At 37.4% G+C, this 13635-nt stretch overlaps 1 protein-coding gene across 1 annotated transcript in view; it reads right to left on the reverse strand.

Annotated features, from left to right (window-relative positions):
- LOC126167427 (protein KIAA0100) overlaps positions 1-13635 on the reverse strand; it is a 296899-nt gene that overhangs the window by 224627 nt on the left and 58637 nt on the right. The window contains exons 5-6 of the mRNA XM_049920476.1: positions 12599-12775; positions 8210-8342 (exon numbers count right to left, since the gene is read on the reverse strand). Coding sequence (XP_049776433.1) covers positions 8210-8342; positions 12599-12775 — 310 coding nt within the window. The remainder of the gene's footprint in view (positions 1-8209; positions 8343-12598; positions 12776-13635) is intronic.

The raw sequence follows: 13635 nt of genomic DNA on the forward strand, positions 1-13635 counted from the left end.
AAATAGATGCTTTTGAATCATTTATAACAGGACAATCACCACATGTGGTAATAGTTACAGAACACAAAAAAACAGTGAACAACATTCAATATTGCAAATTAGAAGGCTACAACCTAGCTATGCTCTACTATACAGCACAATAAGGGTGATGGTGTTGCCATCTACTCAAGAAAATGTAAGTTCATTGTTGTCGTTGTGGTCTTCAGTCCTGAGACTGGTTTGATGCAGCTCTCCATGCTACTCTATCCTGTGCAAGCTTCTTCATCTCCCAGTATCTACTGCAACCTACATCCTTCTGAATCTGCTTAGTGTATTCATCTCTTCGTCTCCCTCTACGATTTTTACCCTCCACACTGCCCTCCAATGCTAAATTTGTGATCCCTTGATGCCTCAAAACATGTCCTACCAACCGATCCCTTCTTCTGGTCAAGTTTTGCCACAAACTTCTCTTCTCCCCAATCCTATTCAATACCTCCTCATTAGTTACGTGATCTACCCACCTTATCTTCGGCATTCTTCTGTAGCACCACATTTCAAAAGCTTCTATTCTCTTCTTGTCCAAACTAGTTATCGTCCATGTTTCACTTCCATACATGGCTACACTCCATACAAATACTTTCAGAAACGACTTCCTGACACTTAAATCTATACTTGATGTTAACAAATTCCTCTTCTTGAGAAACGCTTTCCTTGCCATTGCCAGTCTACATTTTATATCCTCTCTACTTCGACCATCATCGGTTATTTTACTCCCTAAATAGCAAAATTCCTTTACTACTTTAAGTGTCTCATTTCCTAATCTAATTCCCTCAGCATCACCCGACTTAATTTGACTACATTCCATTATCCTCGTTTTGCTTTTGTTGATGTTCATCTTATATCCTCCTTTCAAGACACTGTCCATTCCGTTCAACTGCTCTTCCAAGTCCTTTGCTGTCTCTGACAGAATTACAATGTCATCGGCGAACCTCAAAGTTTTTTATTTCTTCTCCATGGATTTTAATACCTACTCCGAATTTTTCTTTTGTTTTCTTTACTGCTTGCTCAATATACAGATTGAATAACATCGGGGAGAGGCTACAACCCTGTCTTACTCCTTTCCCAACCACTGCTTCCCTTTCATGCCCCTCGACTCTTATAACTGCCATCTGGTTTCTGTACAAACTGTAAATAGCCTTTCGCTCCCTGTATTTTACCCCTGTCACCTTCAGAATTTGAAAGAGAGTATTCCAGTTAACATTGTCAAAAGCTTTCTCTAAGTCTACAAATGCTAGAAACGTAGGTTTGCCTTTTCTTAATCTTTCTTCTAAGATAAGTCGTAAGGTCAGTATTGCCTCACGTGTTCCAACATTTCTACAGAATCCAAACTGATCTTCCCCGAGGTCAGCTTCTACCAGTTTTTCCATTCGTCTGTAAAGAATTCGCGTTAGTATTTTGCAGCTGTGACTTATTAAACTGATAGAGCCATGCCATTAAAAAAAGTGAGTATCCAGAAAAATCAGTCTTTACAATCAAAACCTCTGCCATTAGATTTTAAAACAAAAGATTTGAAAGAAAAACTGGAGAACATGTATAGCTTACACAGACTAACTCAGAGTTACATACACAACTCTACAAGCAGTACAAATATAAGTACTGCAAAGAAGACAGGATATTAAAAGCAGAAAGAATCAGCTGAGAGATACAAAGTTCAGGTAATGTTTCAAAGATTGCTGGTCAATTGTAAATAAAATCAGAAACAATGAAACAGAAAATAAAAATAATAATGTACAATTAACTGTGAATAATACTATCTCCGATCCCCTTGTACTTAGCAATATTTTTAATAATTACCCCATAATACTCTCAAAAATGATGTCTCAATGAAACAGGATATACAGCACACATTTGAATCCAGTAACAAACAGAACTACAGTACACTATTCTCAGTAAGCACATGTGACATTCCGCAGCTTACTGACAGCCTCAGAAACAAAAAATCAGCAGGATTAGATGAAAATTCTCCATATCTACTGAATAAATGCAAACACGAGCTAATGAAACCTCTAGTTCACCTAATAAACTGTGTTCTCAAAGATGGTGTGTTCCCAGACAAGTTGAAACTGGCTGTAGTTAAACCAATACACAAAAAGGTGGAAATAAAGCGTGTTCAAAACTACAGACCCATTTCCCTAATCTCAACTTTCAGCAAACTGATGGAGAAAATAATATTTAAAAAAAAAAGTCATGGACCATTATAACAATGGTGATATAGTAGGTGATTTCCAGCAAGGGTTCAGAAGAGGTCGAAGTACCATGTCAGCAGCAGTACAATATATCCATCACGTACTTGGAAAAATAAATGAAAAATCCCAAGCAACAGGAGTATTCTTGGGCTTTTCAAGGGCTTTTGATAGAGTACATCATGACATGCTCTTATCAAAAATTGTGAGTAGTAGTGTCACTGGAAAACTCCTGTAATTGCCAGAAACAAATTTAAAGGGTAGAAAGCAGTGAATGGAGATTATATACTCTAATGGAGAAATAATGGAGAGGAGAAGGTCAACTATAAGAAATATACATTTTGGTGTTTTTCAGGGCTCTATTTCAGGCCCAGTCCTATTCGTATGCTATGTAAATGATTTCCTAAGTTCTCTTGATAATAGCTAAGCAATTGAGCACTATGGATGCAGACAATACATCTGGTGTCTGCTGTACAGACAGTAAGCCCAGACTAGTTGAAGAGATAAATAACTTTATTGAAAATGCAAGAGCTCACTTTGACAGAGAGAACCTAAAAGTAAACACAGAAAAAAATAATAATATTAATTTTAAACCAAGTAGTCCAAACAGACAAAATACTGTTACTGATGAAATTCTACCAAAAACCTGTACAGATTGTAATTTCTTGAGTTTATGCATAGATGATCGATTTTCATGGAAGCAGCAAGCTGATTATGTCTGTAACAGAATAACACCCAAGAAGATTATCACTGTATCTTGATTCTGAAAGGATTGTATATTATATATTAGTGTATCCTACCTTGTCTTATGGAATAGTATTGTGGGGTGGGACATGCCAAACTAACATGAAAAGGGTTTTCATACAGCAGAAGAGAGCTTAGAGGATCAAAGTAAAAATAAAACCAGGAACTTCTTGCGAAGTCTTATTCATTAGACACAATACCCTCACAGTTTATGCCATGTATGTACCACAAACTCTAATATCTTAACTTTGTTTGGTAACAAGTTATTAAAAACAGCTCCTTTGGCATAGGGGCTTTTTTGCTTTTAAAGTTAATCTTAGGGTCTTCTTTCACTAACATTAACAGGGGATACTTTTAAAAAGTGAGTCAAGCAGTGGCTTATCCAAAAATGTCCTTGTCCTTATAACTTGAATTTATCGTGAGTTATAATGTAATAAGAAATATGGTAAACTGAAAACTTTATACTTAGTTGAAAATGCACATACATGTAAAATAACATGTTACGAACAATAAATTGAAATTGAAATATTCAAGTTTTCTTTGAATCTTTCAGCAACTCTATTGTGGGCGTAGGGAGTCACTAAAAGGTACCAATTATTAATTTATTCTAGTTAAGCATAACCTCTACTCACAGTATCACGCAGCAACTATCTACTTCAATTTCACTACAAGATGAATTATAAAGGGCAGTCATACAAAAATGAGAAATATAATATATATATATATATATATATATATATATATATATTGGTCTTTTAATATGTCTGCTTGTGTCTGTATATGTGTGGATGGATATGTGTGTGTGTGCGAGTGTGTACCCGTCCTTTTTTCCCCTAAGGTAAGTCTTTCCGCTCCCGGGACTGGAATGACTCCTTACCCTCTCCCTTAAAACCCACATCCTTTCGTCTTTCCCTCTCCTTCCCTCTTTCCTGATGAGGCAACAGTTTGTTGCGAAAGCTTGAATTTTGTGTGTATGTTTGTGTTCGTTTGTGTGTCTGTCGACCTGCCAGCACTTTCATTTGGTAAGTCACATCATCTTTGTTTTTAGATATATATATATATATATATATATATATATATATATATATATATATATATATATATATATATATATATAAGTAAACTCTATTATTTTGAAAGTAAACATCATAACTGTTAGTATATTTATCTCACTGTGGGACAAGGTGGTCAGTACATTCATGGAAACTCTTTGTGGTTGTCTACTGGAATGTTACTGCTGGTATTCACAGCTGGAGAGTAATTACCCAGGGTACCAATTCTATGAATGTGACCTGTCAGTTGTATGTTCATAATTACCTTTACTTTTAAATATTCTCTTTTTGCACTCTAGTCGTGCCTTGAATTTGTGGTCCTGCTATGTAGTGGCACTTGTACCTATATTGAACTTCTTCACCATCTGCAGGAAAGCACTGTGATAATGGAAAATTACATTTGCTACCCACAAGCTACAAAACCATGTAACCACTTTTTTAAAAAAATCCTTCAGTCTTGAACAAGTCTTATAATAATTCCAAAAAATCAGTTAAACATTCACATTTGAGCTCTTAATAACCAAACTCGAGGATGGAGGAGGAGGAGGAGGAGGAGATTAAAGTTTAATATCCCGTCGACAACGAGGTCATTAGAGATGGAGCAGCAACTCAGATTAGGGAAAGATAGGGTACGGTAGAAAATAGGCCATACCATGTCAAAGGAACCACCCCAGAATTTGCCTGAAGCGATTTAAGGAAATCATGGAAAACCTAAATCAGGATCGGCAGACGCAAGTTTGAACGATCGTCCTCCCAAAGGCGAGTCTAGTGTGCTAACCACTGCACCACCTCACTTAGTCCGTTAACAGACGGATCATTAGTATCCCAAACTCAAAAAGTACAAAAGTAGTTCATTAAGCAATTATGTACAATCTTCTTTTGTTTTATCTTTTGGAACAACAGCCATTGTCATTCCAGTTTCATCTGCTTTGGCATCCAAGGCATCCCCCGGTGATGACATCAGAGCATAAACACATCCTTACCACAGTAAAACATTTACCCTCCATCACACCTTGTAGCTGTAGTGTTCTTATATTTGCGTATCATGTCTGTGAAGAAAAAAAAAAAAAAAAAAAAAAAAGTGCGTGCACAGTATGTGGTCTCTCCTCTACTACTGTAAATTAAGGTTTGTACACAACTATCTTTCATCAACACAGTAGAGAGAAACTGGGACATGCTGCTACCTTGAATAGTAACATTTACCACCCCATTACGGAACCATGACTGTACCCAGGTATGCACCTCTTCGACTGAGGCAAGTTGATGGCTGTGAATGTCTTTCTTCAGGGCTCCAAAAATATGGAAATCACATGGGAAGAGATTGGGGCTGTATGGAGGATGTGTAAGAGCTTCCCTATACAACTTCTCCAGCATACTCAAAACAACATTGGTCATGTGGGCAGGCATTAGACTGCAACAGAATGATGCTGTTCATGAACATTCCTGGTTGTTTGAACTTGATGGTTCGCAAGAGTTTTTGCAAAGTATCCATTTGCCCATGTTCATTACTTGTGGCACCATGTTTCAGAAAGTCAATGAGCACCAAGCCCTTGCAGTCAAAGAGGAAAGTCATCGTAACTTCCCTGGAGCTGGTGTGCCTGTTGTTTCAACTACACTGCAGAAGTTTCTCTGGGAAGCCCTTATACATCTTTCATACAGACCTGATCTCTCGCCATCGCATTTCCATATTCTTGTATAATCATGGTTCCATAGGCAGCCTCAAACATTTTTCCATCAAGGTGCTGACCGTCTTGTCTCTTAGTGGGATACATGTATTAACAGTAATGGTGATTACTTTGAAATAATAAGCAGTTTACTTACTTTTCTTTCCATCTGTCTCATTTTCACTTTACTGCCCCTTATAATTCTAAGAACTTGACTAGAAGAAGGGATCGGTTGGTAGGACATGTTTTGAGGCATCAAGGGATCACAAATTTAGCATTGGAGGGCAGTGTGGAGGGTAAAAATCGTAGAGGGAGACCAAGAGATGAATACACTAAGCAGATTCAGAAGGCTGTAGGTTGCAGTAGATACTGGGAGATGAAGAAGCTTGCGCAGAATAGAGTAGCATGGAGAGCTGCATCAAACCAGTCTCAGGACTGAAGACCACAACAACAACAACAACAAAAACATAATTCTAAGCAGCAACCACACCACCTCCAACAACAACTGTATTCAATCTATTCTTTCTTAACACCAATAGGTCCTTTGTAAAAGATGTTGGGTGAACTCATTTCCAATTGTAGCCAGCTTTCAGTACCTATAATGGTTTGAGCTACAGTGCTTTCTATTATCACTTGGAGTCCTTGTTCTTTCCCAGCACCACTACAGCAATTAACATCTATTATACCTATGGTTCCTAGGTCTACCTTTCTCCTGTGTTTGAACTGCACCCTTTGGGACTGAAGTCCTTTTCAAGGGTGAAGCATAAATTTTGTTGCTCACTGTTTATATTACAATCAAACTGGGAATGGGACATGCACCCACTAATGTTGACTGTCTCCTTTATCACATTTTCCCAGAAATTTGATACCAATATCACCATGCTGGTATCTTTAGGTTTCATTTTCTGTTCTCATGTGAGGCAGTGTTTGGTGACAGCTGATTTAGCTCACTGCTTGATTCAACAGTTCTTACAGTCCATCCAACACAACATGAGCCACATCAACATGGCAGGCAGTGTACACTGGATTTTCAGAGCCCTATACTATATTTCATAATGCATAGAAAACATTTTTTTTTCATGGGATGGAAACCTTATTTTCAAAATCTTCTCTCAGTATTTGCAAAACTGCATCAGTAGAGTAAAGATTTTTCATCTAGCTTATTCTTCTGTGGTATTGGTTCCTTCTCAAGGCACTGTTTATTTGTGTGTAGGACACGCCTGATCTGTTTGTCTAAGTACCTGTTCCACTCTAAACATTCTCTCAAGTGTTGTAAATCTTCAGCAAGGGTTTGTTTGTCTGAAAGCACACAGGGTATGTGGGACAATGTTCTAACCATTTACTTCGGTGATTGGTGATGGTGGCTCAAGGCAAGCAGGTTCTTTGAGGAAGTCTTGCAAATTCCTCACCCGGACCCAATGGTATCCCGAAACTACTGACTTGACACATGTGCACAGTTCTAGTCAAGAATACAGGCTGCCAGGTTACTGTCACCAATTTAATATCAAACACATGTAGTCCACACTGGATAAAAATACTGAAATAGCAGTCGTAGGTAAACACTGCACTTTGTCATTCAACATACCAGAAAAAGACATTTGGTTGCCCTCTTCAATCTGTCTCCATCTCTGGATGGGAGAAGGTAACTCAGCAAGTGCACCACCACGTTGGCTGTCAGCTGACTATTAAACTGTCAACACAGATAGAGTCACACCATTTGCAGTGCTCTAACAGTGAGCCAGGAATGGTGATGAAATTGTGAAAGGTCACGGCATAACAAATCCACCTCCCATAAACAGATTGTTCTGTCCCATTTTAACTCATTCACATGCTGACATTGGGCCATTTGATGTCTGTGAAAAATTCTAGCATTTCATTTAATGTTTCTGTTTACTCTGATAAACTGTTCATTGGTGAGTTAAGCTTAACAATGGCTTTTACAACCACAAAAAATGTGCCACTGAGACTACATGAATGACATCTGTCTGCAATGTTAGTTACATCTTGTTTTACACAGATTTTAGCATCTCTCAAGTTGAGGTTTATTTAAGCCATTCTTGCCAGGGTGTAGCAGTTTTCACTAATATTACCGTAAATGCCAGCTAAGCTAGAAGTAGAAAGTCTAGGCACTGCCAGCAGGGAATGCTGTGACCATTGTAATTAATAGAAACATAAACCACTACAAACTGTGTATTATATGATTTATTGGACTAGTTTCAGTCAACAGATATGAGTATTCTCACATAAACTTATTGCCGTGTTGGCAACACATCAGAAGTTTAAAGCACTGCTAGGCAGCATCATAAACAGGATGTGTTGATGTTGGTGGTCAATGGTGTTTTAAATCTTTGTGTTGCCAACACAGCAATTAATATTCGAGAAGGCCTACTTCTGATGAGCAACCAGTCAAATATATCAAATGATATGTGACCTGAGGTAGTTTGTCTGCACAGTAAGATAGCAGTATTTATACTGGCTATGTTCAGAACATAAATCTCCAGCACTAAAATAAGTTTTACAGTTTTACCTGCAGCTCGAGGTGAAGGCGTTTTCACAAATAATTTTGAATGTAGCTGAAAAGATTGAAGCGCTGAGATGAAATCTGCTCTGTCATCTCTCATTCCAGTTAGAAGAGAATCCTCAATCTTAAGATGGAAATCCTAAAAGTGAAATAAGAAAAATGGAAATTTTGGTAAAAAAATTGCAAAAAATAGGTACTTCGTTACATTCATTTAGTGTTTTAAAACCCAATGATTCAAATAAACAAAGCACTGAAATTGTTTGCCATATTCCTTGCATTATTTCTTTCTTTACAGGCATATGAAAGAGAAGATTATGCAGGTGTCAGCTAACAACATCAGGCAAGGTAGAAACATTAAAGAGTTAGATCCAGATTAAAAAGTGAAAATGAAAAAAACATGCATTTAGTGAATAGCAAATAAAACAGAGAGACAGTGGAGGGAATAGTTAACTATGTAACTCTGGATAGTGAGAAAGTGGATGTTGCACACATCTTTTACCACAAGAACAACAAAAGGACACAGAGAACACAATAGAAAGGTAAGAGGCAGCAGTTAACATACTGAACTGTGGAAATGTGACTGTATTTTGAGATTTCATCCAGGAGAAGGAGAATAAGTAAAATATTTAACATCTATTAATGTAGCTACACACACTTCACTATATATAGTTTATGTTTTGTATCAGCTGCACTCTATGATTATACACCAAATATTTTCGGGTTCCATACTGCAATCGATAAAAATGGAACTCTTATAGGATCACTTTGTTGTCCATCTGTCTGTCTGCCTGACTGTTAAAAACCATTTTTCTCAGGAAGGAGTAGACACGAAACTTGAAATGTATGTCACTTACGAAGTTCTACAACCCATTGGCAGTGTAAGAAATTGGAGCTTCTAAGTCAACTCAATAAAAAGATATGGCCATTTATGACACATATGCTGATTTTTGCAGACTCATGGATCAAAACCTATTGGGTACTGCCCATTGATGTAGAATCATGAAATTCAGCAAGATGCTAGGTTTCACAGAATAAGTACAGGAAAAAAATTAGTAACATCACACAAAAAACATACTTCTTTTGTCATTTGCTGATCAACTTCACACTTGAAATTAAAACATTCTCTATAGTCTTGGAATCCCTGCACTCAATATCCTGCAAGTATCAATGTTGATAACAATCAAAAACAAAACTGTCGCAATTCTTGATTTCTGTAATGGATGCACAGCAGAATACCACTGCGGGAGGGGTGGGAAGGATAGTGGGCAGAACATTTCTCATTTAAGGGCATGATGAAAGGTAGTCAAAACCCTGGCGGAGAATGTAATTCAGTTGCTCCACTCCTGGGTGGTATTGAGTAACGACAGGAATGTTCCCTTCTGGCCGGCCCAATGTCCCACTGTCTGGCCACAAAGGAGCATTCCCTTTTTAACTCAGTACCATCCAGGACTGGAGCAACCGAATTACATTCTTCACCAGGGTTTCAACTACCTTTCGCATTCTCTGAAATGAGAAATGTCCTGCCCACTATCCTTCTCACCCCTCTCACAATGGTATTCTGCCATCCACCAAACATACACAATACACTCGTCCATTCCTACACTACCCCTGCTCCCAACCCCTTAATTCACGGCTCATATCCCTGTAATAGACCTAGATGCAAGACCTGTCCCGTGCATCCTGCCACCACCACCTGTTCCAGTCTGGTCACAAACATCACCTGTCCCATCATAGGCAGGGCTACCTGTGAAACCAGTCACGTGATCTACAAGCTAAGCTGTAACCACTGTGCTTCATTCTATGTGGGCATGACAACCAACAAGCTGTTTGTCCGCATGAATGGCTACTGACAAACTGTGGCCAAGAAACAATTAGACCACCCTGTTGCTGAACACACTGCCAAACATGACATCCTTCATTTCAATGACTGCTTCACAGCCTGTGCAATATGGATCCTTCCCACCAACACCAGCTTTTCTGAATTCCACAGGTGGAAACACCCCATTCAGTACATCCTACGTTGCTGTAACCTTCCTGGTCTTAAACTTCGTTAGTCATTGTCTTCACCGATCCAACCCCTTCCCTGTTCCCATTCCAACACAACGTAGTCATCATTCCACTATCACAATCAGTCTTTTTACTTCTCTCATTTTCCACTACTCCCCCCCTCCCCTCCCCCTTATCCTCCATCTAACCTGCATCACTCCACCATCTGCCACCCCCACCATACTATCCCTCTCTCCCCCCACCCAAGTCTCCTCCTTACCCCCACCCAGTTGCCACTCCCATCATGCACTGGTGCTGCTGCACGCAGTGTGGTTTCAGTTGCCTGAGACTGTGGTCATGTGTTGGAGCCGTGTGTGTGTGTGTGTGTGTGTGTGTGTGTGTGTGTGTGTGTGTGTGTTTATGTCTATTGTTCATGAAGGCCTTAACAGCCAAAAGGTTTATTTATTTGTGACGATTTTTTTGTTGTGCGTATCTGCAACTCACCATCTCTGCTATATGTGAGTGGCAACTTTCCTTTTCATACTATTGAAACATGTCTAATTAGTCACTCTTACAACGAATTACCTGGATATCTAGAGTTGATGGTTGGAAAGTTCTATTAGCTAAATGCAAGAAGCAGTGTTCATTAAAAATCTGGATGACATGTAATAATGTACTGTAAACAAGGCTTCGTATTTAGTGAAGTACACAACTATTTTCTTTGAAAAATAAAAATATAATCAGGCAAATATTATGTTACCAAAAGGAGACAAACTGCAGCTAATTTGCATAACTGAGGTGGTAACAGCACTTTTCAATGTTGCAGCTATATCTAATTTACCAGATTAAATTTAGCTGTCATAAGCATGAATAGCATGGAGCTGTATAGTATTAGTTTATTGTTAATAAAATATACAGATTAAGTTTCTATGATTTGCTAATCCTATGTTATTTGTATACTTTGATTTGTTGCAAAAATACGAAGCTCTTCCTTCTTGATGGGATCTACGAAACATGGACGAATGAACAAGACATTTAACAGGAATACATGAAAACTGTTTAGACAACTGACATACACAAAAAATTAAAATGTAACTGACAAGGACTAATATTAACTATGCATTTCCTGATAATAATAATAATAATAATAATAAACTGCGTAAACATCATAAGAGAGAACTTTGGAAACATTTATTTGTTAAAGTGTTGGTGGATAGTAAGAGCTGGCTGCTGGGTATCCAGTAGAGAAACATTATTAGGAGATAAACAAAAGAAATTGCACTTTCTGAAGAGTCAACTAGCAGCTAATGTACAATTTATTAACAGACTGCAATTCCTCGTCATTTCAATTGTGCATCTCAACACAAGATTCAACCATTTGGAACATTCTTACAGCAACTCAAGAAAAAATGGTGATTTTATTTTTGATAAAAATACAAATGGCTATTATATTTTTGGCTATCCAATCATTGTAATATGTCACCTAGCTTCTCCAACACAAGGGCAATTAAACTGATTTTAACAGACGTATCATGAAGACTAGTGACCAAAATATTATCAGCTGCCGTGGTGTTAGCAACACAATTTGTTATACAAAAAAAATGTTTTTGTGTCTCTATGACTTAGTTATATTCCACTGTAGATTCAAATGGCTTGCATCATCACATGCACATGGAGAAGTATTGAAATTAGGGTCTTTCATTCCTTTTGTAGTTTTGCTTTATCACCTTCTACAACATTTTACATGGGTAAAGATAACAACTCAGTGAATAGGAGATGTGATGAATCATCCAACGCTAGCAAGTTTTCAGTATTGATAATGTACCTGTCGATGACTCACTGCCTCTGCCATTCAGTGAGCTATTATATTTAATCCCAAATTATTTACATTCTACAAGAATTCTTCACTATTATATCAGTCTAACACGAATCTAACGTAGCTACTGAGCATGTGATATATAATCCACAATGCTAGCCGGCTTCATAAGTGAATATTTAAATGATGTAGCTAGCATGAAATTATGCCAGTAGATGGTTAGGAATATACTGTAGTTTAAACTTCATTTATATGCACCAGCAGGAGACAACAGTCCGTAGTGACTGAATTCAAATTCTTTTCAGTAATAACCTTAAGATACAAATGTTGAGCAGTTCAACATTTGACAATGATGAGAAAAACAGTGCAGAGCATTTATCAAATTAATACAGCCATTTTCAAGCTTATTCTAACCTACAATTAACCACAGAAAAAGTTGCTAGTAAATTGGGTAGTAACAAGAATTATTCATGTGTTTATTAGAAACTGTCTTATTTTCTAAAACCACACATATTTTGTATAAATGCTTAGACATAATCATTTTTCAATAATTGAAGATAATGTCCAAAAAGATAAAGAAAACACTTACACACCTTTGGTAAGATAGGTGACAGTCTGCGAACAACTTCATGCAAATCCTCTTGATTCTTTTTGGGTTTGATTTCTTTGTCACTTGCTTTAAATTCAGAATTGACCTGCCGCTCTTGAGCAAAGCTATAGAAACCTTCATTTATTACTGCTTTTGTGTTGTCCATTCCAATGAAAAGCCTCTTTGAAATGAAAATTAAATTAAAAAGCATGTTGTCACTCATTTACAAGAATTAAAGATTTTTCACTTTAAATCATTACGAATAATACTAGATGACCTAGCTTACTTATCTATTTATTCATAATTTTTGGGTAAACATATCAGAGCAATTCATATATAATGACACATATAATATTTTACAATAAATGTACTTGAACACAATATATTATGTATAAGTTTTTCAGCTCTTCCTTAAAAAAAAAAAAAAGGTTATTTGTGATATACAGTATACTCCCAATTACTCGGGGTAATGTGAGGGAGGAGATACATGAATAATCGAAAAACATGAATAACTAAGATATTTTCAAACACGTATTCTTTTTTTGAAAGTTTATCCAAGTTCTATGCATAGGTACTGCAGGTCTGTTATTTCTTAAAACAGTATATGATGGTCTACTTCCGAGACCAGGTGACATTTTTCACATGGCATTTCAAATTTCTCTTGCAGTAATAATGTCACTGTACTGAAACCCCTCTAGAAGAGTATCAACACTTACATTGTGGCACAATGACTGACAAGGTCACTGTCTTCATCCCCTCTCTGACATTCTCTGCCCTCGTCTTTGGTTTTTTTATGAAGCAGCTGTCACAGTTTCTGCATCTCTCATGGCTGAAAGCCAGAGACACATATGTTGATCTTCAGCCACATATTCAAGTTTTTGACATTTTCAAAACAATTTAAACCTATTGCCAGATTTATTATTCTTACTTCTTCATCATTGGAACCTCGAAAATCATTTTCTTTTTACCTGGAAGAATTTTCCTCCATGATCACTTGATGGCTGTACAGATCTGAAACTTGGACTGAGCATCTGGAAGCAA

Source organism: Schistocerca cancellata, chromosome 1 (assembly GCF_023864275.1).
Source record: "Schistocerca cancellata isolate TAMUIC-IGC-003103 chromosome 1, iqSchCanc2.1, whole genome shotgun sequence".
NCBI lineage: Eukaryota > Metazoa > Arthropoda > Insecta > Orthoptera > Acrididae > Schistocerca > Schistocerca cancellata.